Source organism: Rattus norvegicus, chromosome 4 (assembly GCF_021556685.1).
Source record: "Rattus norvegicus strain SHRSP/BbbUtx chromosome 4, alternate assembly SHRSP_T2T, whole genome shotgun sequence".
In the NCBI taxonomy this organism is placed as follows: Eukaryota; Metazoa; Chordata; class Mammalia; order Rodentia; family Muridae; genus Rattus; species Rattus norvegicus.
Window position 1 is genome coordinate 77,812,865 of NC_141537.1, and position 27,400 is coordinate 77,840,264.

Below are 27,400 nucleotides of genomic sequence, written 5' to 3' on the forward strand. Positions count from 1 at the left end.
TCTGATTGGCTGCGCCGCGACCACCAATCACCGGCTGCCACTCGGTTTGCTTGGAGCGCCCAAGTCGGGAAAGGGTGCGGGGGAGAACAAAGGCAGCGAGCCCTGTACAGGGAGGCGGGGTTTGAGCTCTCCTAGAGGAAGGATTGGTTTGGAGGCCTGCTCCCTTTGGCAGGAACTTGGCAGGAAGAACACGTGTAAGAAACTCCGAAATGGTGGGCTGCAGGTGTAGGTGCTTTCTTCTGAGTCAGTCCTTGAGTGGGAAACTAAAATGGACAGAACTACTCTTTTGGAAAAAAGAGAGATCAGAGATCCTGCCTTTCCCTGTTTTTTTGGCTTCTTGGTTTTTCTGTTGGGCATATAAGAATTTGAACTTCTTACCTGGATATTAGGTTGGAAGAGGAATATGAAATAGATTAATTGATTCAGAGTTGGGTGTGCTGACTCCAAGTCTGTGGAGGCAGAGACCCATGACTTTTAGTGATATCCTGTTGTAAAAAGAGAAGAAAGAAAGAAAAAGAAGAAAAGAAAGAAAGAAAAATTAGAACTAGGACTCCACGACTAAGTCTATGACTAAGTCAGATTCTTCTCTGAACGTTGCCTTATGATTTTCTGGGGGGAAAAAAGAGAACCAATCTAGTGGTTTAGATCTAGAAACCGTTGAGTGTTTTTGGAGAAGAAACTAGGTTTGCATATCAGGAAAAAAGGCTGTGCTGGTATTAGGGTTAACACCTGTGGATTAACATCTGATAAGACATAGAAGACAAATGAGGCTAAATAAGTAAAACTCAGAGTCCTGCAGTATTTTCTTAGACATACAAGAGGAGAAAATGAGCTATATTTATGACTATTCTCCTGGGTTGTCGTTTTAGCACTATTAGGCTAGGTTCCTAGGCCAATTTGAATGTGTGTTTTCCTTTACACCAGCAGGTTTCTCTCTAGAGAAGTAGTCTATTGGGACAAAATCCTCACCATTTATATTGTCTATCTACTGGTGTATCTGTGACAATTCCAGCATGCATGTCCACAGCCAGTTCAGATGATATGTTTTGAAAACTAACAAGACCAAACAGGCACACAAACTATATGCTCTAGACTCATGAGGCATATGATCGATCCTGTCTAGTTAGACAGCAAGAGATGACTACAGTTTCTTGTATTTTCTGTAGAACTCAGTGATGGTTCTACTTTTATTACTATTATTATTCTTGATATAATTCTATTCTGTAGTCTCAGCTACTTTGGAGGCTAAAACAGATCAATTTAGCCCAGAAATTCAAAGCCAACCTGGGCAAGAGAATAATGCCTTGTCTCAAAACAAAACAAAACCAGATACACATAAATATACAACTTCTCCACACAAAACAAAAATATCTCCATTTTTTAATATTTCATTTAAGATTTATTATGTGTAAGAGTGTTTTGCCTGAATGCATGCATGTGTACCATGTGGATACACACACCTGGTGTATTCAGAGGCCAGAAGACGGCATCAAATTTTTTGGAGCTAAAATGTGGATTCTTATGAGCCAAACTTGATCCATCTCTCTAGCCCCTCATGTATATATGTTTGTTTGCTTTGTGGGTTTGTGTTTACTTTTTAGTTTTGTTGTTGGTTTAGTTTGGTTTGGGTTTTACATTTCATGACAGGATGTCTCTATGTAGCCATGGCTGTCCTGAAACTCACTTTGTATACCAGATTGGCCATGAACTCAGAGATCTACCTGCTTCTGCCTCCAAGTGCTGGGATTAAAAGTGTGTGTCACCAGGCCCAGCTTTAGAACATTTTTATTTTATTTTATGAGCATAGAAGTTTTGCTTCGCGCATGTCTATGCATTGTTTACATGCCTAGTGCCTAAGGATGCCAGAAGAAAGTATAGGACCTCCCATAACTGGAATTACAGAGGGTTATGTCCCATTATATGGGTGCTGCAAACCGAACTGAGGCTTTCTGGAGGAATAGCTAACCCACCTCTCTTTCTCTCTCTCTTTTTTTTTTTTTTTTTTTCAGCGCTGGGGACCGAACCCAGGGCCTTGCGCTTCCTAGGCAAGCGCTCTACCACTGAGCTAAATCCCCAACCCCCTTAACCCACCTCTCTTAACTCTTCACTTTTATTTTTAAATTATATGTTATGTGGCATGTGAGTGCAGGTACCTGCAAAGGGTCAGGAGATGACACTGGTTCCCCTTTGGCTGGAGTTATGTCTTGTGAACCATCTAACATGGGTGTCATAAACTGAATTCAGGTCCTTTGCAAGAGCAGTAAATGGTCGAGAGCCATCTCCCCAGCCCCAAGTTTTGTTTATTTGTTTCTTGGATTTTTGCTTGTTTGTTTTTAGACAAGGTCTTAAAACATAACTCTGATTAGCCTTAAACTTGCTACATGGACCAGGCTGGCCCCGAACTCCTAGAAATCAGAAAGCCTCTGCCCCCACAGAATTGGGATTAAAGGTCACCAGGCCTGCCCCCACTTCTTTAAAAAAAAAAAAAAAAAGATTTGTTTATTCTTATTTATTTAAGTACACTGTAGCTGTCTTCAGACACACCAGAAGAGGGCATCAGACTTCATTACAGACGGTTGTGAGCCACCATGTGGTTGCTGGCAATTGAACTCAGGACCTCTGGAGAGCAGTCAGTCAGTGGTCTTAACCACTGAGCCATCTCTCCACCCCACCCCTCCCTTTTTGGACATACCTTCAAAGCTAGCTGCTTAGAAGCTGTCTGAGCCTATCTACGGTGTTCTTTTTCTTCATACTCACATTCTGTGTTCGTGTTTTAGAATATAATAGTTCAGCAGATGCCACTGTAATTGCATTTCCCTATAGCTAAATACTAACTGCTTTTAATGTTATAGGTCAAGATTACCCAACTACTTACTGTAACACAGGGCTGGCAAACCTGATTGTTTTTGCAGAGGATCACTCTTTCTTTCTTTCTTTTTTTTTTTTTCTCTCTTTTTTTTTTTTTTCCCCCGGAGCTGGGGACCGAACCCAGGGCCTTGCACTTGCTAGGCAAGGGCTAGCGCTCTACCACTGAGCTAAATCCCCAACCCTAGAGGATCACTCTTGATTAGCTACTTCTAACTTCACAGAAATGAATTGTTGGCTCAGTAATTTTCTTTTTTCTTTTTCTTTCTTTTTCTTTTTTCTTTTTTTTTGGAGCTGGAACTGAACCCAGGGCTTTGCGCTTGCTAGGCAAGCGCTCTACCACTGAGCTAAATCCCCAACCCCAGTAATTTTCTTTTTGTTCCAGAGGTACTGATCACTAATGTTTTTAATCTCACAAGCTGAATTAATCCTTAAGTTTCATTTTGTTTTCAACAGTGCTGAGGATGGATCTGGGTCTTACTGTCATGTGTACTACCACAGAGCCAAATCCAACCTCTTAAGATCATACTCCTTAAGTTTCATTGTTATTAAATGGCAGAGTATTCTAAGTATTCGGTATTTTTACTAAAAAGACAAGCGCTATTGGAATTGGTAGAAATGAAGCATTGAAATATAAATAAAACCTAGTAATATTGTGAAATTTTACCACTTCATTTGCTCATGTGGTATCTATTAAAAAACCTGTATGCCAAGTAGTTTTCAGGGTATAATATTATATATGTTTAATAATATTTTATGCTATCTGAGGAAGCATTTTAAAAGTCAGGTTCTGTACACTTAGATATTATGTATTTATGTCAATAATAGCCCCAATAAATAAAATAAATATTTAAAAAATGTAAGATTCCTGGATTGGGGAAATGGCTCAGCAGATTAAGACATTCAACCTGATGACCTCAGTTTGGATCCTCAAAACTCAAATAAAAACTGCATGCAAAGGTGGAGAGATGACTCAATGGTTAAGGGTATGTAATGCAAGCTGGGGATTTAGCTCAGAGGTAGAGCTCTTGTGAGGGAGCTGAATTCCACCACCAGCACTCACAGCGGGTGGCTCACTCCCTGGAACTCTGCATGTAGAGGACTCTGGCCTCCTAGAGCACACGCTCTCAGTTGAGTAGAGCCACACACATACATATAATTAAATAAATAATTTAAAAATAAAAAGCTGGACACCGTGGTGCATATCTGCAATCCTAGCATTTCCTCTGTGAGGTATGAGGCAGAGGCAGGTTAATCCCCCTAAAGTTCACAGGCCTACTCATCTGGAGTGCACAGAACAGAGACAACAAAGGTAGAAAGAGAAGGCCAACACCAGTAGTCCTCTAACCTCTATACAAGCACCATGGCACAGGCACTGTCCCCCCATACACAAACACTACAGATGAAGAAGTAAATATGAAACCAACAAAGAAGGCTGGAGAGATGGCTCACAGGTCAAGAATACTTGCTGCTCTTGAGAAGACCTAGGTTTGAGTCCTAGGACCCACATGACAACTTGAAACAGTCCATAACTCCAGATCCAGAGCATAGGACACACTCTCCTCTGGCCTCTGTGGGCACATAATTGCTAAAGTCAGTGTCATGCAGTCTGACTCGAAAGCAGATTTAAATTTTCATAATTTTCTTGTTTTTAATATAAAAATATGTTGGAGTTTATATTTCAATGTTTCATTTCTACAAATTCTAATAGTGTTTGATTTTTAGTAACAATACTAAATCCTTAGAATACTCTGGCATTTAATAACAAAGAAACTTAAAAGGTTGAGACTTGGCTCTGTCAAGTGGAGTTAGGTTTGGTTTGAGGTTTTTCCTGCATACAGACCATGACATGGTTTCTAGATTTCCAATTAAGTGCAGTACAAGAATCCCTGTCCGGGAGGGAGGCCTACAGAAAGTCTCAGGGAGTTGTGTTTCCTTACTTGGGGGACAGAGGCAGTGGGTATCTGAGTGGAGGCCAGGTTGGTCTACATAGTGAACTTCAAGCCAAGCAAGACTATATAGTGAGAACTGGTTGGTAGGTGAGAGGGGGGGACTTCAACATGGGGGAACCTTGACACAGTAACCCACTGGGTCTGAGGCTGAGGGGACACTTTATGTAACAATAGAGTTTAAAATATAAATTTTAAAAAATCCTTTCTGATCTCTATAGTTCTACAAGATGTGAGAATATAAGTAATTTGCATATTGTGATACCTCTGTTTTATGCTTTGCCTATCCTCTAGTCAGTTGCTTAAATATTTATTCCTTGAGAGTCTTTCTTCTGCTTCAAATAGCATCTCCACGCCAGAACTCCCAAATCTAGCCACTGATTCAGCCCCTGATCTGCATCCAGACCTCTCAACTTTGGTTTTTTGTTTCCACAACTCAGATTATCATTTTTTTTTCTTTTTTCTTTTTTTTTTTTCGGAGTTGGGGACTGAACCCAGGGCCTTGCGCTTGCTAGGCAAGCACTCTACCACTGAGCTAAATCTCCAACCCCCGTGATTATCATCATTTTAAAAGCATGCTACACATTAATCATCAAGAACCCCGAGGAGAAATTTCAACAGTCACATAAAATTCAGAGAATTCATCTTACCAGTTTCAAAATAAATGAATCAATAGCAAACTCAAAAGCATATCACAAGAGAAATAAAATTCACTGTATTTCACTCTGGAAAGAATGAAAGAGTAGAGCTGATATTAAATAGACCTCCCGCCCCTTTGTAACTTTGACAGTGGTACTGGAGGAACTTCTTTCTGGCTTAAGATGGGACTTCTTGAATTAACTGCATTTGGGTGAAATGCACTTAAAGTAATAAGAAAAACAAATATCACTTTTTACCAAGGAGGAGGAAATATAATTGGTGGTATTCAAAAAAAGGGGGGGGGCATCCTGAAGGCCCTACCCATCCAAAATATAAATTTAAAAGCCCCTGTTCCTAGTGTTTCCCACTAGGCTTAGCCACCATTCTTCAGGCTGCCCCGGCAATTAAACTTTGGTCCTAGAGCTGACAACCCCGCCTACCTCAACTCCAGTCAGCCTCTATCATTGCAAACAGTTGGCTAAGCCTTTTCTTAACTTCAGGCTCACTTGGAACCTGACAGGATTTTGTGTGTACTCGGATGTGCTCAGCCAGTTTGGACTTATAAATGAAGCCCTTCCCACAGTCACTGCAGGCAAAGGGCCTCTCAGGCCTGTGGATACGCTGGTGCCTGAGCATGTGACCCCTTTCCCGGAAGTTTTTATCACATTCAGGGCAGTGGAAAGGTCTCTCGCCTGTGTGCAGGCCCTGGTGGCTGAGCAGCTGAGCCTTCAATCGGAAGCTCTTGTCACACTTGGGACACTGAAAAGGCTTCTCTCCTGTATGTGTCCTCATGTGTTCCACGAGTTTAGACTGTTTGGCAAAGCCCTTCCCACACTGGCAGGAGAACGGCATCTGTCCGCTGTGCAGCAGCTGGTGCATCTTCATGTCGGCCTTCACACGATAGCTCTTGCCACACTCTGGACACTGGAAGGGTCTTTCTCCTGTGTGTAGGCGCTGATGGCTAAGCAGCTGCCCCTTTAGGCGAAAGCTCCTGTCACACTCAGGACACTGGAAGGGCCTCTCTCCACTGTGGACACGGAAGTGCTCTGTGAGCTTAGATTGTCTTGTAAAGCCCTTGCCACATTCCCCGCAAGAGAATGGCCTCTCCTTGCTGTGGGTGCGTTGGTGGGCCTTCAGGATGCCCTTCAGGCGGAAGCTCTTGTGGCACTCAGGACACTGAAAGGGCCTCTCTCCACTGTGCACGCTCAGATGCTCCCGGAGCTTACACTGATAGGCGAAGGCTCGGCCACACTCGCTGCAGGAGAAGGGCCTTGCTCCACCATGTTGTAGTTGGTGGGCCCTCAACCTGCTCTTCAAATGAAAGCGCAGCTCACACAGTGTGCATTGAAAGGGTTTTTCCTCTGTGTGAAGCCGCTGGTGCTTCAGCAGCTGTGCCTTTTGGCTAAAGTTCTTTCCACATTGGGCACACCAGAAAGATTTCTCCCCGCTGAGGATTCGGGTGTGTTCTGTGAGTCTGCAATGTCTGGTGAATCCCTGATTACATTTTCTACAGCAGAATGGTCTTTCTCTACTATGCACATGTTGGTGGACATTCTGTAAGCCTCTCAGGCAGAGGCACTTGTTGCTTTCTGGACACTGCAAGGATTTTTCTCCTGGGTGTTCCCTGCAGAGACCTGCCTGCTTAGACTGTGAGAGGAAGCAACTGCCACACTCTGAGCACGAGCAGGGTCTGTCTTCACCTAGGATGCAGTCACACTGCAGGTACTTCAGCTTGCTACCAGTGTGGCAGCAGTCCTCAGAGTCTAGACTGGGGCCTGGCTTCTGTCTTGAAGGCACACTGGTGTCTTCTTTCCAGAAGGCTGGCCTTTCTTGAACCTGCTCGCACGGGTGAACATTGCTATCTATTGGGAAGCTCGTGTCACATTTGGGGTGCTGAGAAGAGACTTGCTTGAGGTGGTGGCTACAAAGGAGATGCTCATGATGGAAGCACATTTTGCACTTAGGGCACTGGGGTGGTCTCTTCCTTAGATGGAGATCTAGATGTCTCACCAAGGACTGCTTCAGGCAGAAGCTCTTCCCACATTCAGGACATGAGACGTCCCGCTGCTGTTTAGCATCAGCCTGTCTGCTGAACTTCTTCCAGACCCTACATGACAGGCTCTTGGAGTGGCCCTTTTGTTGCTTCACTAAGTGATTCTTCTCCCAAGAGTTTTCCCCACAGACCGAACAAGAGTGCTGGGTACTCTGCCAAGAGGAAACTTTCTGCAAGCCAGGGAGAACCAGAGTTTTGTGACTTGAGAGCACTTTTCTTTGGGCAGCCTCACTGGAGCTCTGCACTGAAACCAAAGCCTCACCATGTTGGGTTTGTGCGTTTACAAGACTGATGCCTTGATCAGGTCTGAGGGAAACATCTTCCCTTTCTCCTAAAGCAAGTCCTAAGGAATGCTGACTCTCCAGAGGATGTATGGGAAATGGGAAATGGCATGTGACTTCTCTTGACTTCACAGCTTGCTGGCTACCTGAAAATAAAAACAAAAATTCAGTAAATCTTTTATGTAGGGCATGACTGAAAATCATCATCAGTAAAGTGATTCATAAACCAGTCAACCTGTGGTGGTCAGAGCATTCGGTTCCCAATCACTACAAAACCACAATATGTGCTCCAGCTTTCTGACCAAAGTGAGTTTGGTAACCATTTGCATAAACTAAACTGAGCAGGTATATGTTATAATAAAAGTAAAAAAAGATGAAAACGGGGCTGGAGAGATGGCTCAGTGGTTAAGAGCACCCGACTACTCTTCCAGAGGTCCTGAGTTCAATTCCCAGCAACCACATGGTGGCTCACAACCATCTGTAAAGAGATCTGATGCCCTCTTCTGGTGTATCTGAAGACAGCTACAGTGTACTTATATATAATAAATAAACAAATCTTAAAAAAAAAAAAAAAAAAAAGAAAACGTCAGTCTCGAAGATGGGGTCTAATGGCTAGAAACGGACTTCTCAGGTATGAGTCCCACTTGGCCACAGTGGAAAACTTGCCACGCTAATTGCTTCTGGTTTAGGGCTCTTTATCCTGTAAAGAGCGGGAAATCGGGCAGAAGAGATAGGTGGTTTAAGAGTACTGACTGCTCTTGTAGAGGACCCAGGTTCTGTTTTTTGGCACCCACGTGATGGCTCTAATTCCAGGGGATTCAACTCCATCTCCTGGTTTTTTCAGGCACTGAATGTACAAAGAGGATATAAAGTCACTCAGGCATACACACCACATACACAACTACTAAAATAAACTGTTAGTGGTTTGTTTTTTTTCTTTTGAGACAGGGTTTCTCTATGTAACCCAGGCTAGCCTGGAACTCGATAAGTAGCCCGGGTAGATTCAAATTCGAGAGATCTGCCTGTCTCTGCTTCCCAAGGGCTGGAATTAAAACCATACACTACCATGCTTGGCCTAATAAAATAAATTTTAAAAATAAAAACAGGAAAACAAAAATGCATAAAGAGGGTTGTGAATAAATTAATGTGGTACCAGCCGTATTGTATCCTCCATAACTGCTGAACAGCATTACGACTGCAGGAATATAAATGTTCCATTTTATAAAACAGTCTCCTTAGAGTCACAATGTGAGGGTAGCAAAAATATCCTAACAGAGCCCTAACAAATACCATAATCTACCAATATAACAAATTTTATGACTTGACCAAGGAAGAGTCACCCTGAATGTGGATGGCATGATTTTATGGGAGGGGTCCCAGACTGTATAAATGAAAGTGGGGAGTATGGGGAGAAAACATCGAGCACAAGCATTCACCTGTCTCTGCATCCTGACTGTAAATACAATGCGGTCAGCCATCCAACATTCTTGCCACCATGGTCTTCCCAACACGATGGACTGCATCTTGCAAATAGTGAGTCAAAATAAACCCTCTATCTCTTAAGTTGCTTCTTGTCATGGATTTCGTCACAACGAGAAAAGTAACTAATACAGAAAACTGGAACCAAGGACTGCTATCACTGCTGGAGTAACCTGAGCACATGGCTCTTAGGCCACTGAAACTGGTTTATGGAAGGAATGTGTAAGAGTATTGCATTTCAGACAAGTGAAGTCACAGAATGACATTACCAGAGCTTAGCAGGCCATTCTGCTGAGAGTCTGGAAGACCAAAATGCCAACAAAAATACAGTCAGCACACAGAGGCTGTCGTAAATGTGATCTAGAGGAGACTAGCTACATCTCAAAGTTGGCAACGGAGCTTGGCAGTGTTATTCATGTAGTAATGGTTTCTACCAGCATGAATGATACAAGAGGGGTCATGAGGGCTTGCGGCACAGTTCTACACAGCTTCTGAGGTTAGGCAATGTGTGGCAGGGCCAGATTCCTGCAAGGAATCTCTGAAAGATCATGGTGTGAATCTGGGAAGATAAATTCTAGGTTGTAGTGCAAACCCAAGTAAGTGTAAGAGATGGAAAATTGCAGGAAGAAGCCAGAGCTGATCCAAGAAAGAGTCAATATGAACTATAGGGGCAGAGCTAGAGAAATGATGATGCTCAAAGCCAATGGAGCCCAGGTGACTCTTTCATACCCCTAGATGATAGATTTACCATTTGCCCTGCTAGATATGGTCTTGCTTTGCTCCTCTATTTTTTTGCTATACCCCCATTCCTCATTTTTGGAATAGGAATGACTATACTGTGCCATGCATATTGGTAGGATCTGACTTCTCTTTCGACATAGGGGCTCATAGCTGAAAGACTGCTTTGGTCACAAACTCAGCTTTGTTCTTTCTCATTCATTACAAACAACAGCTTCCATCAGTGTCCATTTCAGCACCATATACATTATTCCTTCCTAACGCTATGTTGTAGGTTCTTGTGTTTGCTGCATTGTATACACCAAGAGTTTAAATATTCTGCTCAAAGTCACTGTGATGCTTTAAATGAGAATGGCCCCATCGACTCATATGTTTAAATACTTGGTCCCCAGTTGGTAGAACTGTTTGGCAAGGATTAGGAGGTATGGCTTTATTGGAGGAGGTGTGTCCTGGTGGTGACCGTTGAGATTTCAAAAGTCCATACCATTCCCAGTTGGCTCTCTTTACCTCTGCTTGTGGACTGAGATGTAACGTCTCCATTACTACTCTAGTGCCAGGCTTGCCTGCCCTGGTACCACATTCCTTGCCATGATGGTCATGGACTCTAACCCTCTGCAACCATAAGTTTCCCCACTCCCCAAACAACAGTAGAAAAGAAACTATGACTGTCCCCTAGAAAAGGAGAGATCAGACTCAGGCTTCAGAGTTCATGTGCCTAATCACTATGCTTCACAGCCCTTCTCTAAAATGTATGTAACATGAAGCCTCAGGAAGAAATAGGAAAAAAAGTCAGAGAAGGGGGAAAAATCTGAATGTGATGTGTTTAGGTTAAGACCATAGTTTCTTTTTGCTCCTTTTTTCTCTCTTCTCCCTGCCCCTTCTTTCTCTCTGTCTCTCTCTGTCTCTGTGTCTCTCTCTGCCTCTGTCTCTATGTCTCTGTCTTTCTCTCTCTCTGAGACAGAATCTCATATAGTTCAGGCTGGACTGGAACTCACTGTGCCAGTGAAGATAACTCTGAGCGTCTCCCCAGTGCAGAGACTGCAGGTGTGCATCGCACCATCCATTAGGATGATGAGCTCTTAGTACTCACTCTCGGGTAACTGTTCCTCAGTGACTCGATGAACACACACATCATCTACAGAACAGCGAATTCCTCTGTCTACTTTCTGTCCTTCTCCCCAGCTGCCGAAGTTCTCTCTCCCAAGTTCCATCCAGGATATTAGTTCTGGTTTGGGCAGTCCATTATCTGTATAGAAAAGTCAGATAGGATAGTTTGGCTTGAGTGTTACAAAGCACATAATTTTTTAATTTCTCAAAATCTACTTATGGAGCAATATATGAGATGTCAACAAATAGACTCTAGGTTTTCATGAAGAGAAATACAACTAGCACCCCATCTGTCAGCACTTCCTGGCCTGTCTAGAAATTACACCAATTGTGACCATTTTTTGTAATCTCCATGTACAAAATGATTTTATATTTAATTCAGAAACAAAAGGGTAAATGCTTAAGTATTATTATTACTACTACTATGTAGATCAGGCTGGCCTCGAACTCACAAAGCTCTGCTCTTCCATATTCTTCTAGAGGACCTGGGTTTAGTCCCCAGCACCCACACGGCAGCTCACAACTGTCTATAACTCCAGAGATGAAAATACTCAAGAACAAATAAAATTTTTTTAAAAAAAGATGATACAGAGAAACCCTGCCTCAAAAGAGAGAGAGAGAGAGAGAGAGAGAGAGAGAGAGATGCTAACTGTGTGTGTTATTAAGTTTATCAAGTCCACAAATTGTTTTTCAAAGTGGCAATTTACTACCTCACTTGCGTCATATGTTGGCCATATGGATGCTGTCAAATATTTTCCTATCTCTAACACAGTTTGGTATCTGACCATCTTCCATTCTCTAAAAACAAAACAAAACAAACAAACAGCAAGAGTAACAAAACCTGCCTCCCTTGCTTTTGGTCCTTTGTTCTGTGCTTCTAATAACCAGTTTAGAGACCTTGAGAAGTCATTCTGAGACTTCGAGTGGAACTGTTGAATATACAGATTGTTTTGAAACAAACTGACAGAGGCTTAAAGGGTCTACATAATTGACTGTATGACAGAGAGGAGGGACAATCTGAGGGGATCAATAAAAGCCCGAGTAAAGGAGAAAACAATTACAAATCAAAATCATAGCAGGTCATGGCCTAACCATAAAGCAAATCAAAATGAAACATGATTTTTAATAACTGAGGAGTATGATAAAAAATAATTCATTGAACTTGATGCTCTGGAGGCATATTTGGGGACAGCAAGGCTGACAATGTAGACTATATTTCTTTCTATATTGACAACTTTTACTGGTTCTGTGTAAAATAAAATTAATGTCATAGGTTACATGTTTTAGGAAAAATTCATAGACAGAGCCTGGGAAAGTTAACAATGATGAATGAATATGTTTCAGAAACTTTATAATATGAAGGCAGATACGCTGTTATGAGTAAACAGGAGATATGGAGGGAGTGTAGGAGAAGGAATTACCTTATTTTTAAATACTGAAGGAGTTAGGAGATAAAGAGTTAATGGAATATGCATGTTTTACTGTTATCCCTTAGAAGCTTGTTCTTTTTTTTTTTTCTTTTTTCTTTTTTTTTTGGAGCTGGGGACCGAACCCAGGGCCTTGCGCTTGCTAGGCAAGCGCCCTACCACTGAGCTAAATCCCCAACCCTCTTGTTCTTTTCCTAATGAGAGACAGAAAGGGAAATGGACTCAGATGGCAGGGGAGGTGGGAAGGGGCTGGGAGGAGTAGAGGGACGAGAAACTGTGATCAGGATATATGTGAAAAAAGAATCTATCTTCAATAAAAGGGGAAAAATAAAAAGGAAAAAATTAACAATACACTAAATTTAATTTCTTCAAATCCTTTTAAAATTAATCCAGGGGCTGAACAGATGACTCAGAGGTTAAGGTCGCTTGCTATTCCTTTAGAGGACCAGGTCCTTTTAGTTTCAAGTCCCAGCACTCACGTGACAACTCACACCATCTGTAATTTGAGTCCAGAGGGATCTAACGCCCTCTTCTTCCCTCTGTGTGCCGTATACATGTGGTACACAGACATACATGCAGGCACTTATACATTTATACACATAAAACCACTTATACACATAAAATATTAATAGGAAAATTTAAATTATTCTGGCACAAAAATAAAGTTAATAACACATGATCTAGACATTTAAATATATTATTTTAAATTATAAACCTATTTAATAGGCACACATAAAAAACTAGGAAGGTGAAAAATAAAAGAGGGATGGTATAAGTAAGACAATATTTCATATTAAGCGATCAGTACTACTAAACTTAACAAATAAAATAATGTGTTGCCGTTTTTTAGCACAGACGAAAACTACTTTACCAATGAAAACAGAAATGATTAAAAGCGTCTGACTTGGAGCTGGAGCAGTGTCTCAGTGGTTAAGAGCACTGGTTGGTCTTCCAGAGGATGACAGTTTAATTCCCAGTGTCCACACATGGCTCACAACCACCTGGAACTACAGTTCTGGAATGTAACACTCTCTTCTTGCCTCTTTGGGTTCTGGGCGTGCGTGTGATGCACAAACATACACACGGCAAAACACGCACACACATACATTTAAAAAATAAAAAAGCAAACCCAGAATCAAATGGGAGGCTTTCATCTTTTACTTTATGCTTCTCCCAATAGGCTCACTTCACGCATGCTTTTTCATGTGTGCACGCTGTGAGGGGCTATATGGCATGTACACAGAAGGCAAGGAACAGCCTGGGGTATTGGTTCTCAGGACACTGTCCACCTTTTAAATTTTGTGACGGGATCTGTCATTGATCTGAGACTTTGCCATGGAGGTCAGGTTCTGCCAGGGAGCCACCTGTCTTGACCTTTGACCCTGCCCATCATGGTATTACATAACAGATGAGAGCTGCTGCACTCATCTTTTTAGGTGTACTCTGGGTGTGCAAATTCAGGTCTTCATGCTGACAAGGTAAGTGCTTTACCTCTTACTTACCGAGTCATCTCTCTAGCTCCAGATTCATTTTAAAAATGCATTTGATAAGAAAAACGAGCCAGGTGTAAGCAAGAACATCCTTTTTGAGGCAGGGTCTCTTTGTAGCCTTGCGTGTCCTAGAATTCTCTATGTAGACCATGCTGGCCTGAAACTCACAAGATTCACTTGCCTCTGGCTCCCAAGTATTAGGATTAAAAAGTGTGCACCACTAGGACCCACAAATGTGTAGATGTGTAGCACAGGCTAGTCTCAAACTCATAATCCTCCTGCCTCTGCCTCATCAGTACATACCAGGGTGCACCACCACCACCACCACCACCACCACTGGCTGGTAAATACCTTTAACCCCAGCACTCAAGAAAAGCAGATCTTTATGAGATTAAGGCCAGGTTGGTCTCTATAGTGAGTTCTGGGACAGCTTCAGCTATACAGTGAGACCTTGTCTCACAAAAACTATGAAACAGCAACAGAAATCCAATAAACAAGAACTTTAAAGGGGCTGTAAGTACATGTCAGTGGTACAGCCCTTGGGTGGTACACGCAAAGACCTTGGTGTCATCTCTAGAATCACACACAAGAAGAGGAGGGAGGAAGGAAGAAGGAGGAGGAGGAGGAGAAAAAGGAAAAAGAAGGAGAAGAACTAAAGGAGTACCAGAGTCAGGTACTCTTAAACACCTCAGTGTACACTCTTCCAGAATCACACTACAGGGAAGACCATTTGCTTCTTGCAATCTTCTTTTTCTTTTTTCTTTTTTTTTTTTTTTCAGAGCTGGGGACCGAACCCAGGGCCTTGTGCTTGCTAGGCAAGCGCTCTACCACTGAGCTAAATCCCCAACCCCTGCTTCTTGCAATCTTAACTCCACTAGAAAACTGCAAGGAAGCCAATCTCTAGGTTAAGGCACAGGGTACTTTATGGGCACAAGACAGGTGTGCTTCTCAGTGGAAAATCGGGCAATCTCAGAGTAAATTGTGATGTTTCAACATACATCTTGGCTACCTCTGACTATGATATTACATGTTACCTTAAATACTTTCCTGCAAGGTCTACCTCTAAGTAAAAGCAGGTAATGTGTATTAACAACAACAGCAAAGAGATTTAAAAAAGCCTTTCTGGGTTTGTATGGAAGCAATCTTGCTACCTAACAGGAGTATCAAAGTGACAGGGGCTCTCAGCAGATCCCGTTGCAAGACTCGCCACAGAAGTTGAAATCTCCTTACCTAGAGAGATGAGAGTCTCATAATTGGTTCTCATGACTTGCTTGTAAAGTTCCTTCTGCCATGTCTCTAGGTGCTGCCACTCTTGCTCAGAGAAATAAATGGCTACATCTTCAAAAGTCAGCGGTAACTGAAGTGAAAGACATCATACAGATACAGTCGTGATTGCTACAGAAGACCGCAGTTCCTTCTCATCAATAATTTGAGACCCAGGGAGTGGACAACTGTTTTTATTTTGTTTTGTTTTGTTTTTCCTTTTCTTTTTTATTTTCCGGAGCTGGGGACCGAACCCAGGGCCTTGCGCTTGCTAGGCAAGCGCTCTAAAACTGAGCTAAATCCCCAACCCCAGGACAATTGTTTTTAACTCAGCAGACTCTTGCAGAAGTGATTTGTGGGTTGGAGAGATGACTCAGCATACCCAGCTCCCACATAGCTCACAACCATTAGCGACTCTCCTCCTAGGGAACCTAATCCCTTTTTCTGCTCTCCAGAGACATTGCATGCGCATGACATACAGACACACATGCAGACAAAATGCCTATATGAATAAAATAAAAATGAAGAAAACGTTTAATTAAATAAGTAAATGAAGCAATTAGTCTCCCCCAAATCTAAGCTGAGACCCTGCTATCACCTTTACACTCATCTTTTACATGTCTCAAACTGAATATCTGTATGTATGGGTGGAATATACACTACAAAAATGAAACCAAACCACTGCAAAACTCCATTCACTTAATACGTCATGGTCATTTATTCAGACCAATACAAGTGAGTAAACTTACACTGTGGTAAATTGCATTATTACATTATATTCCACAAGGGACAGAAACACCCCCCCAGTGGGCCATATACATATACTGCTTGTTTCCTCTCTGTAAATTTTATTTATTTATTTATTTATTTATTATTCATTCATTCTAAGGCAGGCTCTCACCTGCTTAGGACTGGCCTCCCTGTCTCTCCAGTGCTGGGATTAAATACATGTGCTGCCATGTTTGGCTCCCTTCATTACAGACAATGCTCTGAGGTGTTTCTTTGTATATCAGCCCTTTTACTGTTGTAGAGTCTGAACTCCAGTGTTACTAAATCAAAGGATATAAATAAACAACCTGAGTTTTATTTCGTGCATGTGTGTGTGTGTGTGTGTGTGTGTGTGTGTGTGTGTGTGTGTGTATAGGGAGGGTTCTCTATGTGAGACTGAACCCAGGACCTTGCACCTTGCACAGGCTAGGCAAGTTCTCAACCCTTGAGTGACGTCCTAGCTCAAAACTGTTTAGTATTTGTGTTTATCATGGCTGACTAGAGAAGCAGATACTTCCTGATTCTCATAACACAGCTATGCAAATTATATATGTTAGTTGAAAGACTCTCTTTATAGGACTGTAACCCCACATTTGATGACCTTTTAACAAGCTTAGCTTTGCTATTGGTATGCCTGCTTTCGGTGGCTATTAAAGTATGCATTGTTTCAATTTCTAAGTTTATATTCATCTTTTTGTTAAAGTCAAGATGGTCTTTAGAGTTGAATTTAAAAAGTCTATTGATTCACTGACATTTATATAAGAAAGCCAATATTTTAAGTTAATGCAAGTTATTTGTATTATAACATTTACTTTAAACCAACGATTTTGTCCTGGGTGTAGTTACATAGGCCTTTCTTTATTCTGAGCATTCAGGAGGCAGCAGCAGATCAACTTCTGGATTCTAGGCCAGCCTGGTCCACAAAATGAGTTCCAGGACAGCCAGGACGGTGTAGAGAGATCCTGTCTCAAACAACAAAGAACAAAACCCACTAATTTCTGATATATTAAGGAAAACAAAACAGAATTTTATATCTGCTTACATGCAGTGTTTTTCTATGAGAAATACTAGGTTAATGGTTTTCATTCAGGGCAATTAACACTCCTTAGGATCAGGAGGAGTGCTACTGGCATCTAGTGGTTATCAGCTAAGAAAGCACAACCTAAGCCCCACACAGAGAAGTAGCCACTCTTCTATACCAGAGTGTGTTCACACACCCCAACTTTCCCCCACTAAAGTGCTAACGTATGTATTCTGGTGGATCAGATAGAAATATCAAAGAAAAACTGTAAAGCTGTAATTGGTTTTGGTTTTTGAAACAAGGTCTCAATTTCCAGGGTTGACTGGCCTAAAACTTGCAGCAATCCTCCTGCTTCTGCTTCCCCAGTACTAGGTCCAGCTTCCAAGTGTTTCCTTTAGGAGTAGAGTGAAAGTTTCCCCCTTTCCTACCTTAAAAACAAAACAAAACAAAACAAAACACAAAACCCTACGCTGAAGTCATTAAAATTTGTAGTAAGAATGAACCTTCAACATTTGAAATGTAAATAAAGAAAAGATCCAACTTAAAAAAAAAATGAGCCTTCAACCTGTGAAATTGTGATGACGACGACAACAACAACAGATTCGTGCGCATTTTGCTGTCATAATTTAAACTGCAAGGGTCCCACAGCAATAGTGTACTGGCACATGCCTAAGATACTAAAGTATTACATTAGAGCATACATCCACATAGCAGGAGAGTTGGACAACATATCCTCTTGATTAGGAAGAAGTATTGCAACCGAGCCTTATTATCTATCTTTTAAAAATTCACAAATATCTGTCATTTCGTGAAACGGAAAGTGATTTTATGTATTAATTGGAAGAATATTTTATTACGCTTATTTTTCCATCTATAGGTATGGCCACCTTCCATTTACTCAAAATTCTGTTTATAAATGTGCTACCTATCTTTTACATACTTAATCCTGAAAACCTGTACATTTGTTGAGAATGTACAAGGTGTTTTATCTCAGCCTTACTTAATAACCAAGAATGCTTAATAGAGCAATAGTAACACCATAATAAAAACCCATCATACCCTTTAAATCCTGATTTCAACAAAACATGAAATAATCAAACAGTACGTGCTCCGAGCAGATTTTACTACCCATTTCTACCCTCCTAGTGTGAGATCCTCTCTCACACACTCAACGCGAACGCAATGGGCGGCAGTCTGCGTGCGGTCAAATTATGACACTGTAAACCCGCAGGACACCACTGTAAACGTGCGGAAACCCACCCCCGAAGGCGTTTGCTCTGCTGGTGAGAAAAGGCTACGAAGCCGCTGCGACGGTGGCGCAGACAAACGCCGCGCAGAGGAGGCTTTGTTGGGAAAGGGGGGAATCCCCGCCGCCCCCGCCCTACCCCTGCCTAAGCTCTGTCCGCGCCGAGCCCTTACCGGAGCGGGTCCGGCCATGGCCAGCGCGGACGCGCCTAGCCTGAGCTTTGTCCCCGGCGACGCCCACGTTCCCCGGCGACAAAGGAGGTACCCGCTTCGCCGCGACCCCAGGTCGTCACTCCCACTCGCCCCAAACCCACCTCCCAAGAACGCGGCCGTCGCCCCGTCCTACAGCGCCCCCTGCGGGCAGGAGGAGCAGCACAGCTCAGCATCGGAGCATCCAGTGGCCACAGCCCACTTTTCTTTACAGTGACAAAGAGAACACAGAGTAGAGAGAAGGCTGAGACCTCCAGAACGGCTTAGAGACAAGCACTGGGCGCACAGGGTCCATCTTTGCAATGGGCTCTGGAGTCAAGACGGGGAGATGAGCACTAAGACTGACAAGAAAATGACCAGAAAAGGGGCCTCCCCTCGGAACAGGTTACCACTAAGGGATACACCTGGCAGGGCCAGAGGTACTTTTTCACAAATCCTGTCCATCCATGTTGAGAGCACTCCACTGACCTGAGCATGTGTGTAGTTCCTTCCCTTGACTGGAGAAGCCCTAGGAAATAAGGGCAACCACTTCAGGCTTCTGCTGCAGGGCACAGGTGTGAATGAGGACAGAGCACCCATAGCATCTAAGCCTTGGATTCTAAGGGAAATACACAAAGGGATAGAGAAAGATACAGAAGGGACGTGGGAGAAATGGAAGCCCAGGAAGAGAGTAAGACACAGAAAAGTAAGAAAGGGAGAAGCAAAAATAGAGGACAGCTAATATCTCCAGATAATTAACTTCAAATTGTTTCCTGATGTGTTATGGGTCTGGCTCAAGTATCATAAAGAAAAGGCATTGGCAGAGAGTAAATAGAGAAATTAAATACTCCCTGAGTAGTTATGTCGGAGTATAAACGTACCTATTTGGCATAGAATAATGACATGAACATATAATACATACCAATTGAATGGTTTCTTTTAGAAAATATCGTACGGGGGACTGGTGAGTTAGCTCTGTAGGCAAAACACTTGCTGCTATGGCCTGACACTTCAATTTGATTCCAGGGATCAGTGTAGAAATGAAAGAAGAAAAACCATTCTATAATGTGTTCTCTCTGATTCCCACAAGTCATCACCCTCCAGCACACCCCCCACCCAAAGCACACCATTACAATGAATTTAAATGTATAGTAAAACTGACTTTTTTTTCCTTCTTGAGGCATGATGTCACCATGTAGCTCTGGCTGTTCTTAACGATGTATTCCAGGCTGGCCTTAAATTTCAACATCCACCTGCCTCTGCCTCCCTGGTGCTATTAAAGGCATGCGCTACCACTTGTTTGTTTTTATTTTTAAAGATTTTATGGATAGGGTTTATGCCTGTAAGTATGTCTGCATACTGTTGGGATTCAGGAAATTGCCACATAAATCATACACACACCAATTTCAGTTAAGCAAGAATAGTTTATTGAATGCACACCATGATACTGGATGGTGGCCAGGACCACAAGAAGGAAAAACCTAATTGTGGTATCAGTCTGCTCTCAGGGTAGACTTTTTATAGGAAAAAAACAGGTTCAAAAGCTTAAAGGGCAAGGAAGGGAGCAGTTGGCTTACCAGGAAAAGTATTATCAGCTAATCTTTAAGCTGATTGATCCTGAGTAAGGTTAGAGGGTGGTGGGATGGGGGTGAACAGAGTAATTTCAGAATATTGAGATAACACACATTATAATGTTATATTATACTACGTTATATTATAATCATAACTTTTTGGTTTATTAGTAGCATCCTTCAGTGTTAGCCACAAAACCCACAGTGAGCTCATATGTAGGTAACGGGAAGGGCTACCTGGTGGTTGGCTCTGACTCAAGCTATTTTAGACATAACAGTTCATATTGACCTTTGATTTGATGGGTCCTACATAAAGCTTTGTGGAATTTCTTAAGATTAACAAACTTCATACAGATCATTTAAAGAGAACAAAACAGGGGGTTGGGGATTTAGTTCAGTGGTAGAGCGCTTGCCTAGCAAGCACAAGGCCCTGGGTTCGGTCCCCAGCTCCGGGGAAAAAAGAGAGAGAGAGAGAGAGAGAGAGAGAGAGAGAGAGAACAAAACAGGGTATATGGTCAGGATGTCCTTGCTGTAAGCTTTCTCTGTGTCAGTGACTAGCAGGCATGTTACAGCAACAATATGAAATAGCTGGCAGGCATGAACAAAATGGCTACAACTATTCTGGGGCATGGGGAAAGGTCAGAGCATATCATGTACCTCATGTAGGCAGTGCCGTTGGAGGCCAGAGAGGTCAATGAATCCCTGGACTGCAGTTAAGCCAGTTGTGAGCTTCCAGATAGGTTCTGGGAATCAAAATCACAGAGACATTTCTCCAGAGCCCCAAATGTCTGAAGTTTTTACGAGGCAGTGTCTCATTTAGGGGAGGCTTACTTCAAAGTCACTTTGTGTTAGATGATGTCCTTAAACTTCTAATCATCCTTCTCTGCCTCTCAAGTGCTGGGGTTACAACTCTGTACCATGCATCTGACTTGTTTCCCGTTTCCTCAGTACAATGGGTTTGTTCCCATCTTTGAACATCAGTTCAAGGGGGCTGAAGAAGTGGTTTAGTGGTCCTGAGTTCAGTGCCCACATGGTGGCTCACAATTCCCAGCACTCACATGGTGACTCACAGTCATATGTGATTGTAGCCTCTCCCCATGGGATCCAATATCCTCTTCCTGTGGGTACACATGCAAACAAAACACCAGCTGAGACATCTTACTGGCTTATTTATTTATTTACTTATTGAGATCTATGTAGCCCTGGTAGGCCTGGAACGCACTGTGTAGACCAGACTGGCCTCAACTCACAGAGATCCTGCCTCTGCCTCATGAGTGCTGGGATTAAAGGCAGGCACCACCATATCCACCCCCTTTTTTTGAGACAGGGTCTCTCTACATCATCCTAACTGTCCTGGAATGCACTATGGCAGACATCGTGCTATAGTAAGTAAATGTCTTAAAACACACAGAAGCTAAAATGGACCAGAGTTTCTTATTTATTTATTTTTCTGTGTAACACTAGGATGTTAATTGTAGTATGTAGGGGATAAATGTGTTACCAGATAAATGTTTGGAAATTATGGAGTAGGCCCCCCCACCCCCAGGTCATTTGAGACAGATCTCTCTACATGGCCCTGGCTGTCCTGAAACTTACTATGTAAATGAGGCTGGCTAGGAACTAAGAGATCCATCTGCCCCTGCCTCCAGAATACTGGAATTAAAGATGAACCACAACCACACCCAGTGCCCCTCTCATTTAAAGAAAGATTTGCTTATTTTATGTATGTGAGTGTTTGACCTGCATGTGTGTATGTGCATCATGTGCCCTCCAGAGGACAGAAAATGGCATAAATAATATGGAACTGGGGTTACAGCTGGTTGTGAGCTGCCATGTGGATGCTGAGAACTCAACCCAGGAGTTCCAACAAACCGTTTCTCCCATTTCTGCAAACCCTCACCCCCACCTGCCTTTGATGCCAGCACTCAGGAGGCAGAAGCAAGCTGCTCTTAAGTTCAAGACCAGCCTGGTCTACCTAATGAGTTCCAGGCTAGTGAAGGCAAGACCCTATCTCAATACACAAGTAAGTAAATAAATCTGTACATATGTGCAGAGGCACGGAAACCTTGCCTATCACTCTTAGGAAAGCAATACAGAACACACCACACCTTGCAATTTTACATGGATTCTGGCTTGTCACCATGTCTGGCATTTTTATGGAGGTTTGGGGATCAAACCCAGGTCCTTTTTTTTTTAAGGCATTTAAAAATATTTAATTTTTTGTCAGATATGGTAACAGATCTTTTTAAGCCTAGTAGTTTGGCAGCAGAGACAAAATATCTCTGTGAGCTGGAGGGCAGCTTACTATGTAGAGAGTTCCATGCTAGGACTAGACAGGGAGGCTTGGTGTCCAGAAAACGAAACAAACTAGTCAAACAAAAACATTTCATATTAATTCTAACCAACTATCTAGGGAGAAAAATCCAGGAAACAAAGTTGGAAAAACTCATCTTACTTTTTTTTTTTTTTCTTTTTTTCGGAGCTGGGGACCGAACCCAGGGCCTTGCGCTCGCTAGGCAAGCGCTCTACCACTGAGCTAAATCCCCAACCCTAAAACTCATCTTACTAAACAGGATGAGTCACCTGTACTTTTCAAATTTGATAGCTCACCATCAGTAGGGCTAATTGCCTTTTTTGTTTTGTCGAGATATCCCTAGTCTCTGCCTAGTAATATCATACTTGATTGCTCTGTCTAAGTAGAAAGCTTTAGCTTCAAGAAGTGCAGCCTGCAATAAGCTTACCAGATATGATCCAAAAACATTCTCATTTTAAATTATTATGTGTGTGTGTGTGTGTGTGTGTGTGTGTGTGTGTGTGTGTGTGTGTGTTGGAGGAGGAAGAAGAGGTCAGAGGTCAGAGGGATATCAAATCACCTGGAGTTACAGGCAACTTTCCTGATATGGGTGCTGAGAATGGAACTCTGTTTCCAAGAGGAGTTTGTGCTCTTAACCACTGAGCCACATCTCCAGTCCCTAAGAACTGTTTTCACAATTGACCTTATTGTTTCTTCTCTCTGTCAAGAATTCTTTTCTCTCTGACTTCAAATTGTTGACTATTATTCATATTTCTGAGAAAATGAAATATAAGTCCTCAAACAGGAATAAAATCTTCAGGCTAGACTGAGATTACATATTAAATTTTTACCATTAAAAGTGGCCTTAATAGTTAGTACAAGAATGAAGTAGTGAGTTTGAGAAGCAGTGAGGTATAATTTCCCCAAATTTCTCTTTAATCTACTCCTCAAGTGAAAATTAGTCTTATTCTGGCAACATGGGCAGGCATCAAAGTATTAGTTAAAGAAATCAAAAGAATACACTTACTGGGACAACTACATAATGTTGCAATCTCTCCTGCCCCCCACTCCAAGACAAGACCAGGCAGGCCTTAAACTCATAGAGATTCACCTGTCTCTGCTTTCCAGGTGCTGGACTTAAAGGTATGGCCTACCATACCTGGCTTAACTCTGAATTGTTAATCACTCACCTTGTCCCATTTCATGTTTCCCACCATTAGAATTGCTAGGTAAAAGCTGGGTGTGGTGGTCCAAACCTTTGATTCCAGCACTTGGGAGGCAGGGATGTAACTCTGAGTTTGAAGCCAGCATCATCTACATAGTGAATTCCAGGCCAGCCAATGCTATACAGTGAGATCCTGTTTCAAAAAATAAAAAACAAATTTAAAAAAAATCAGAGTATTGGGGGATGGGGAGATGGCTCAGTGGCTAAGAGCATTTGTGGCTTGTGGTGGTTTGAAGGAGAATGGCCCCCTCAGATACACTTGTTTGGAAGTTTGGGCCTAGTTAATGGAACTGTTTGGGAAGGATTAGGAGGTGTAGCCTTGTTGAAGGAAGTCTACCACTGAAAGCAGGCTTTGAGGTTTCAAAAGATGCTGGTCATTCTTTTTGTAGACCTGGATATAAGCTCTCAGGCACTGTACCAGTGCCACGCTTGCCACCTGTCTGTCTGCCTGCCTGCCTGCTGCCATGTTCTTTGACATGATGGTCATAGACCCTAAACCTCTGAAATCATAAGCCTCAAATAAACACTTTCTGCTATAAGTTGCCTTGGTCACTGTGTCTTTTTTTTTTTTTTTCTTTTTTTTTTTTTTTCGGAGCTGGGGACCGAACCCAGGGCCTTGTGCTTGCTAGGCAAGCGCTCTACCACTGAGCTAAATCCCCAACCCCTTGGTCACTGTGTCTTATTACAGCAATAGACATTGCTTTTGCAGAGGATCTGGGCTTGGTTCCCAGCACCAATATGGCATCTAACAACTGTTTGTAACTTCTGTTCTAAGGCCCTCTTCTGGCCTCCAAAGGTACCAGGCATGCCAATGATGTACATACATCCATGCAGCCAAAACATTTATATACATAAAATTAGGACAAATAAGTAAAAGGCATGAAGAAAACATACTTATGCTTATATTTATATATAATAGCAATGGCTGCCTTTGAATAGTTCCACACAATGAACACATAGTAAAAGAATCATACATATAAAGCAAGGAGAGTAATCGAGTAGCCAGTCTTGGAACATACATTCCATCTAAAAGGAGATACCTTAGTTAGGGAAATAATCTTTGCTATGCAAGACTTGTCTCAGTATTCACCTCATGTGCTAATTTAAAAAAAAAAAACCTTTTCTTTTGGAATATTTACAGATTTACAGGAAGTTACATAGATTGTACAGAAAATGTCTTCTGAACCAAGTTTCCTCCAGAGGTCACACTGTATGTTATGTAGCAATATCAGACTCAGGGAACCAATACTTTATTTTATTCAATATTTTATTTCCTTTATTTTGGTAAGCAATTTTAGTTTTCCCAGCATTTCTCTTTTTTCAAACTTGTATGAACCAAAGTCTTCTCAGACCTTTATTTCAGGAAACAAAGAGAAAAGCTGATATTAAATTTACCAGTTTAAGTGACTGTTCTCCTCCGTGGGACATTCTGGCTGTTTCAAGTTTCTAGTGGGCACAAAAACCAATACAAACAGTCACTGGAGGTCTTTGGTAAGTGTATGCTTTCACTTTTCTGAGATGACAACCCTCCACTACAATTATGTGTTGTAACATGAGGGTATAGTTAAGATTCTTTTTAAAATATTTACTTATTTTTACTTTATGTGTCTTGGTTTTGCCTGCTTATATGTCTGGAAATAAGTGCATGAAGTGTCCCTGGAGGCCCAGAAAAAGGCATCAGATCCTCTGCAACTGGAGTTACAGGTGGTTGTTACTATCTTGTAGGTGCTGGGAACAGAACCCAAGTCTTCTGCCAAAGCAACAAGTGCTATTAAACACTGAGCCATCTCTCCAGTCCTATTTGCTTGTTTTCAGATTTATTTTTTATTTTCGTGTGTGAGGTTTTGTAAGTTTCTGTGCATCGTGTGAGTGCAGGAGGTGGAGGCCAGAAGAGGCCATTGAATCCTCTAGAACAAAAGTTACAGATGATTGACAGCTGCCATATGGCTATATGCCATATATATATACATATACATACATATATATATATATATGCCATATGCCTGTGCTTAGGTACCATACATCTCTCATCACATCCATTTTGACAAATCTCATGCCCAGAATCCTTTCTGCCTCCCAGATGTTCTACCTCCTATTAAGGCCTTGGCTTTTTAATTGGACAGGTGATGTATCCATACAATACACAAGATATTCTCTCTACACCACTGCTTTAGAGAAAGAAACATTTAACTGCTCGGTGATGGTACCATTATTTTGAAAAGACAGAGCTAGTCCTATTGCTTGATGGAGCTCAGTTGAAAGTATCTTACTTATCCAACCTTTGGGAGGTAGAGGCAGGAGGACCAGGAGTTTATGGTCATCCTCCATTACCTGGGCTACATGCCTCGAAAAGTTAAAATAAATAAGAAGCCAAGGATTATTTGTTAATACAAATGTTCATGTTTAGTGTCCATAGGAGTATCTAACAATTAACAGGGAAACAGAGAGCTTGGAAATTACCCTTCCCCCTTAAAACAGGGTTCCACTGTAGAGCTCTAAATGGCCTGGAACTTGCTACATAGTCCAGGCTTGCCTTAAACTTACTGAAATTTTCCTGCTTCTGCTTCCTAGTGTGTGGATTAAAGGCAAGTACCATCATATCAGGCCTTCTTCTTGCCTTCTAAGGCCACTTTTTTTTGAGACAGGGTTTCTCTATGTAGCCTTGGCTGTCCTGGAACTCACTCTGTAGATCAGGCTGGCTTCAAACTTATAGAGACACCTGCCTCTGCCTCACAAGTGCTGGGACTGAAGCTGGTTCAGGTTGAAGGCCACAGTTTAAATCGTGCCTTTTAATAATAAAATCACTTATTATTTTCCTGAAGTCAGTATTTCTTTCTGTCTCTGTCTCTCTCCTTTTTTCTCCTCTTCTTTCTTCTTTTTCTAGTTCATTTTGTTATAGTGATGTTCTAGTTTAGAGAATGGTGGTTTTAACTCCCAATTATGCACCATCTGACCACAGTTCATGCTCAAGTAGACTCAAAGTGCTTTGTATGTACACTATAAAATATCACAGTGTACTCAAGTGGTAGTAGCCCAACAGGATGATGTAGTTCCAACTTTGGGGAACTATAGACATTCTACTGTGGAGGGCATTAAATGGATTCATTTTCTCAACTAAAGGTCTGAGAAGACTTTGGCTCATACATGTTTGAAAGAAGGGAAATGCTGGAAAGCTATGGTTTTGTGATTATCTTTCAGCTACACATGCTGTTAAACACACAACTCTGTTTTCCCTTGGTCCTTAATCCAGCAGATCTAACCACAAGCTTTATTTTTGTTGGCTCAAACAATCCACTTCTCAAGGCTGGGTTTGGTTCACAACTGTCTGTAACTCCAATTCCAGGTTATCCTTCATCCTATTTTGGCCTCCATAGGCACTAGACATCCAAGTGCAGACAAACACTCATAAATATAAAATTAAAAGAAACAAATCTTAATAAAAATTCCACTTCTCATCCAAATCCAAGAGAGGAGATAATCCAAATAATCCTAATCTCTGGTGCCAATACAAGCCACATTTGTAATTTCGACGAATGATACAATTTCATCATTCCCACGTAACTCACTCATTTCTCCTTTGGTAATAGATTGTGCTATCGTACAGCCTAGACACGGCTCCCTGGACATTTGCTGGTTCTCAGAGGGATGGGAAAACCAAGTAGGTGGGGTTTGTGTTCACCAAAACTCTCAGAAGCTCACCCCTGGGAAGGAGCTCCGGAAGCGGGGGCCGCCAGGGGGCGCGCTGGCCCGGGAGGACCGACAGGAGGGGGGCGCGTCTAGGCCGGCAGAGTGCCTGC

General features: G+C 42.1%; 1 protein-coding gene across 7 annotated transcripts; it reads right to left on the reverse strand.

The window, feature by feature from the left end:
- Positions 1-5,506: 5,506 nt before the first annotated feature.
- Positions 5,507-18,799, reverse strand: Zfp786 (zinc finger protein 786). 7 transcript variants are annotated; one of them, XM_087655409.1, is made up of 6 exons: positions 18,500-18,644; positions 16,872-17,021; positions 15,259-15,385; positions 11,095-11,250; positions 6,611-7,933; positions 5,507-5,770 (listed from the first exon to the last, which is right to left on the reverse strand). In XM_087655409.1, the coding sequence occupies exons 3-6, from the start codon at positions 15,290-15,292 to the stop codon at positions 5,700-5,702; spliced, it is 1,584 nt and encodes a 527-aa protein (XP_087511535.1). In that variant the 5' UTR covers positions 15,293-15,385; positions 16,872-17,021; positions 18,500-18,644; the 3' UTR covers positions 5,507-5,699.
- Positions 18,800-27,400: the final 8,601 nt, after the last annotated feature.

Bases quoted from the DNA above. Each gene is read 5' to 3' on its own strand.
- Zfp786 (XM_087655403.1), bottom strand. From the start codon at position 15,292: ATGAGAACCAATTATGAGACTCTCATCTCTCTAG. The intron at 11,251-15,258 runs GTAAGGAGATTT...TTTTCTATACAG, and splicing joins TGAGACTCTCATCTCTCTAG to ATAATGGACTGCCCAAACCA. The intron at 7,934-11,094 runs GTGAGTACTAAG...TTTTATTTTCAG, and splicing joins TGAGGAACAGTTACCCGAGA to GTAGCCAGCAAGCTGTGAAG.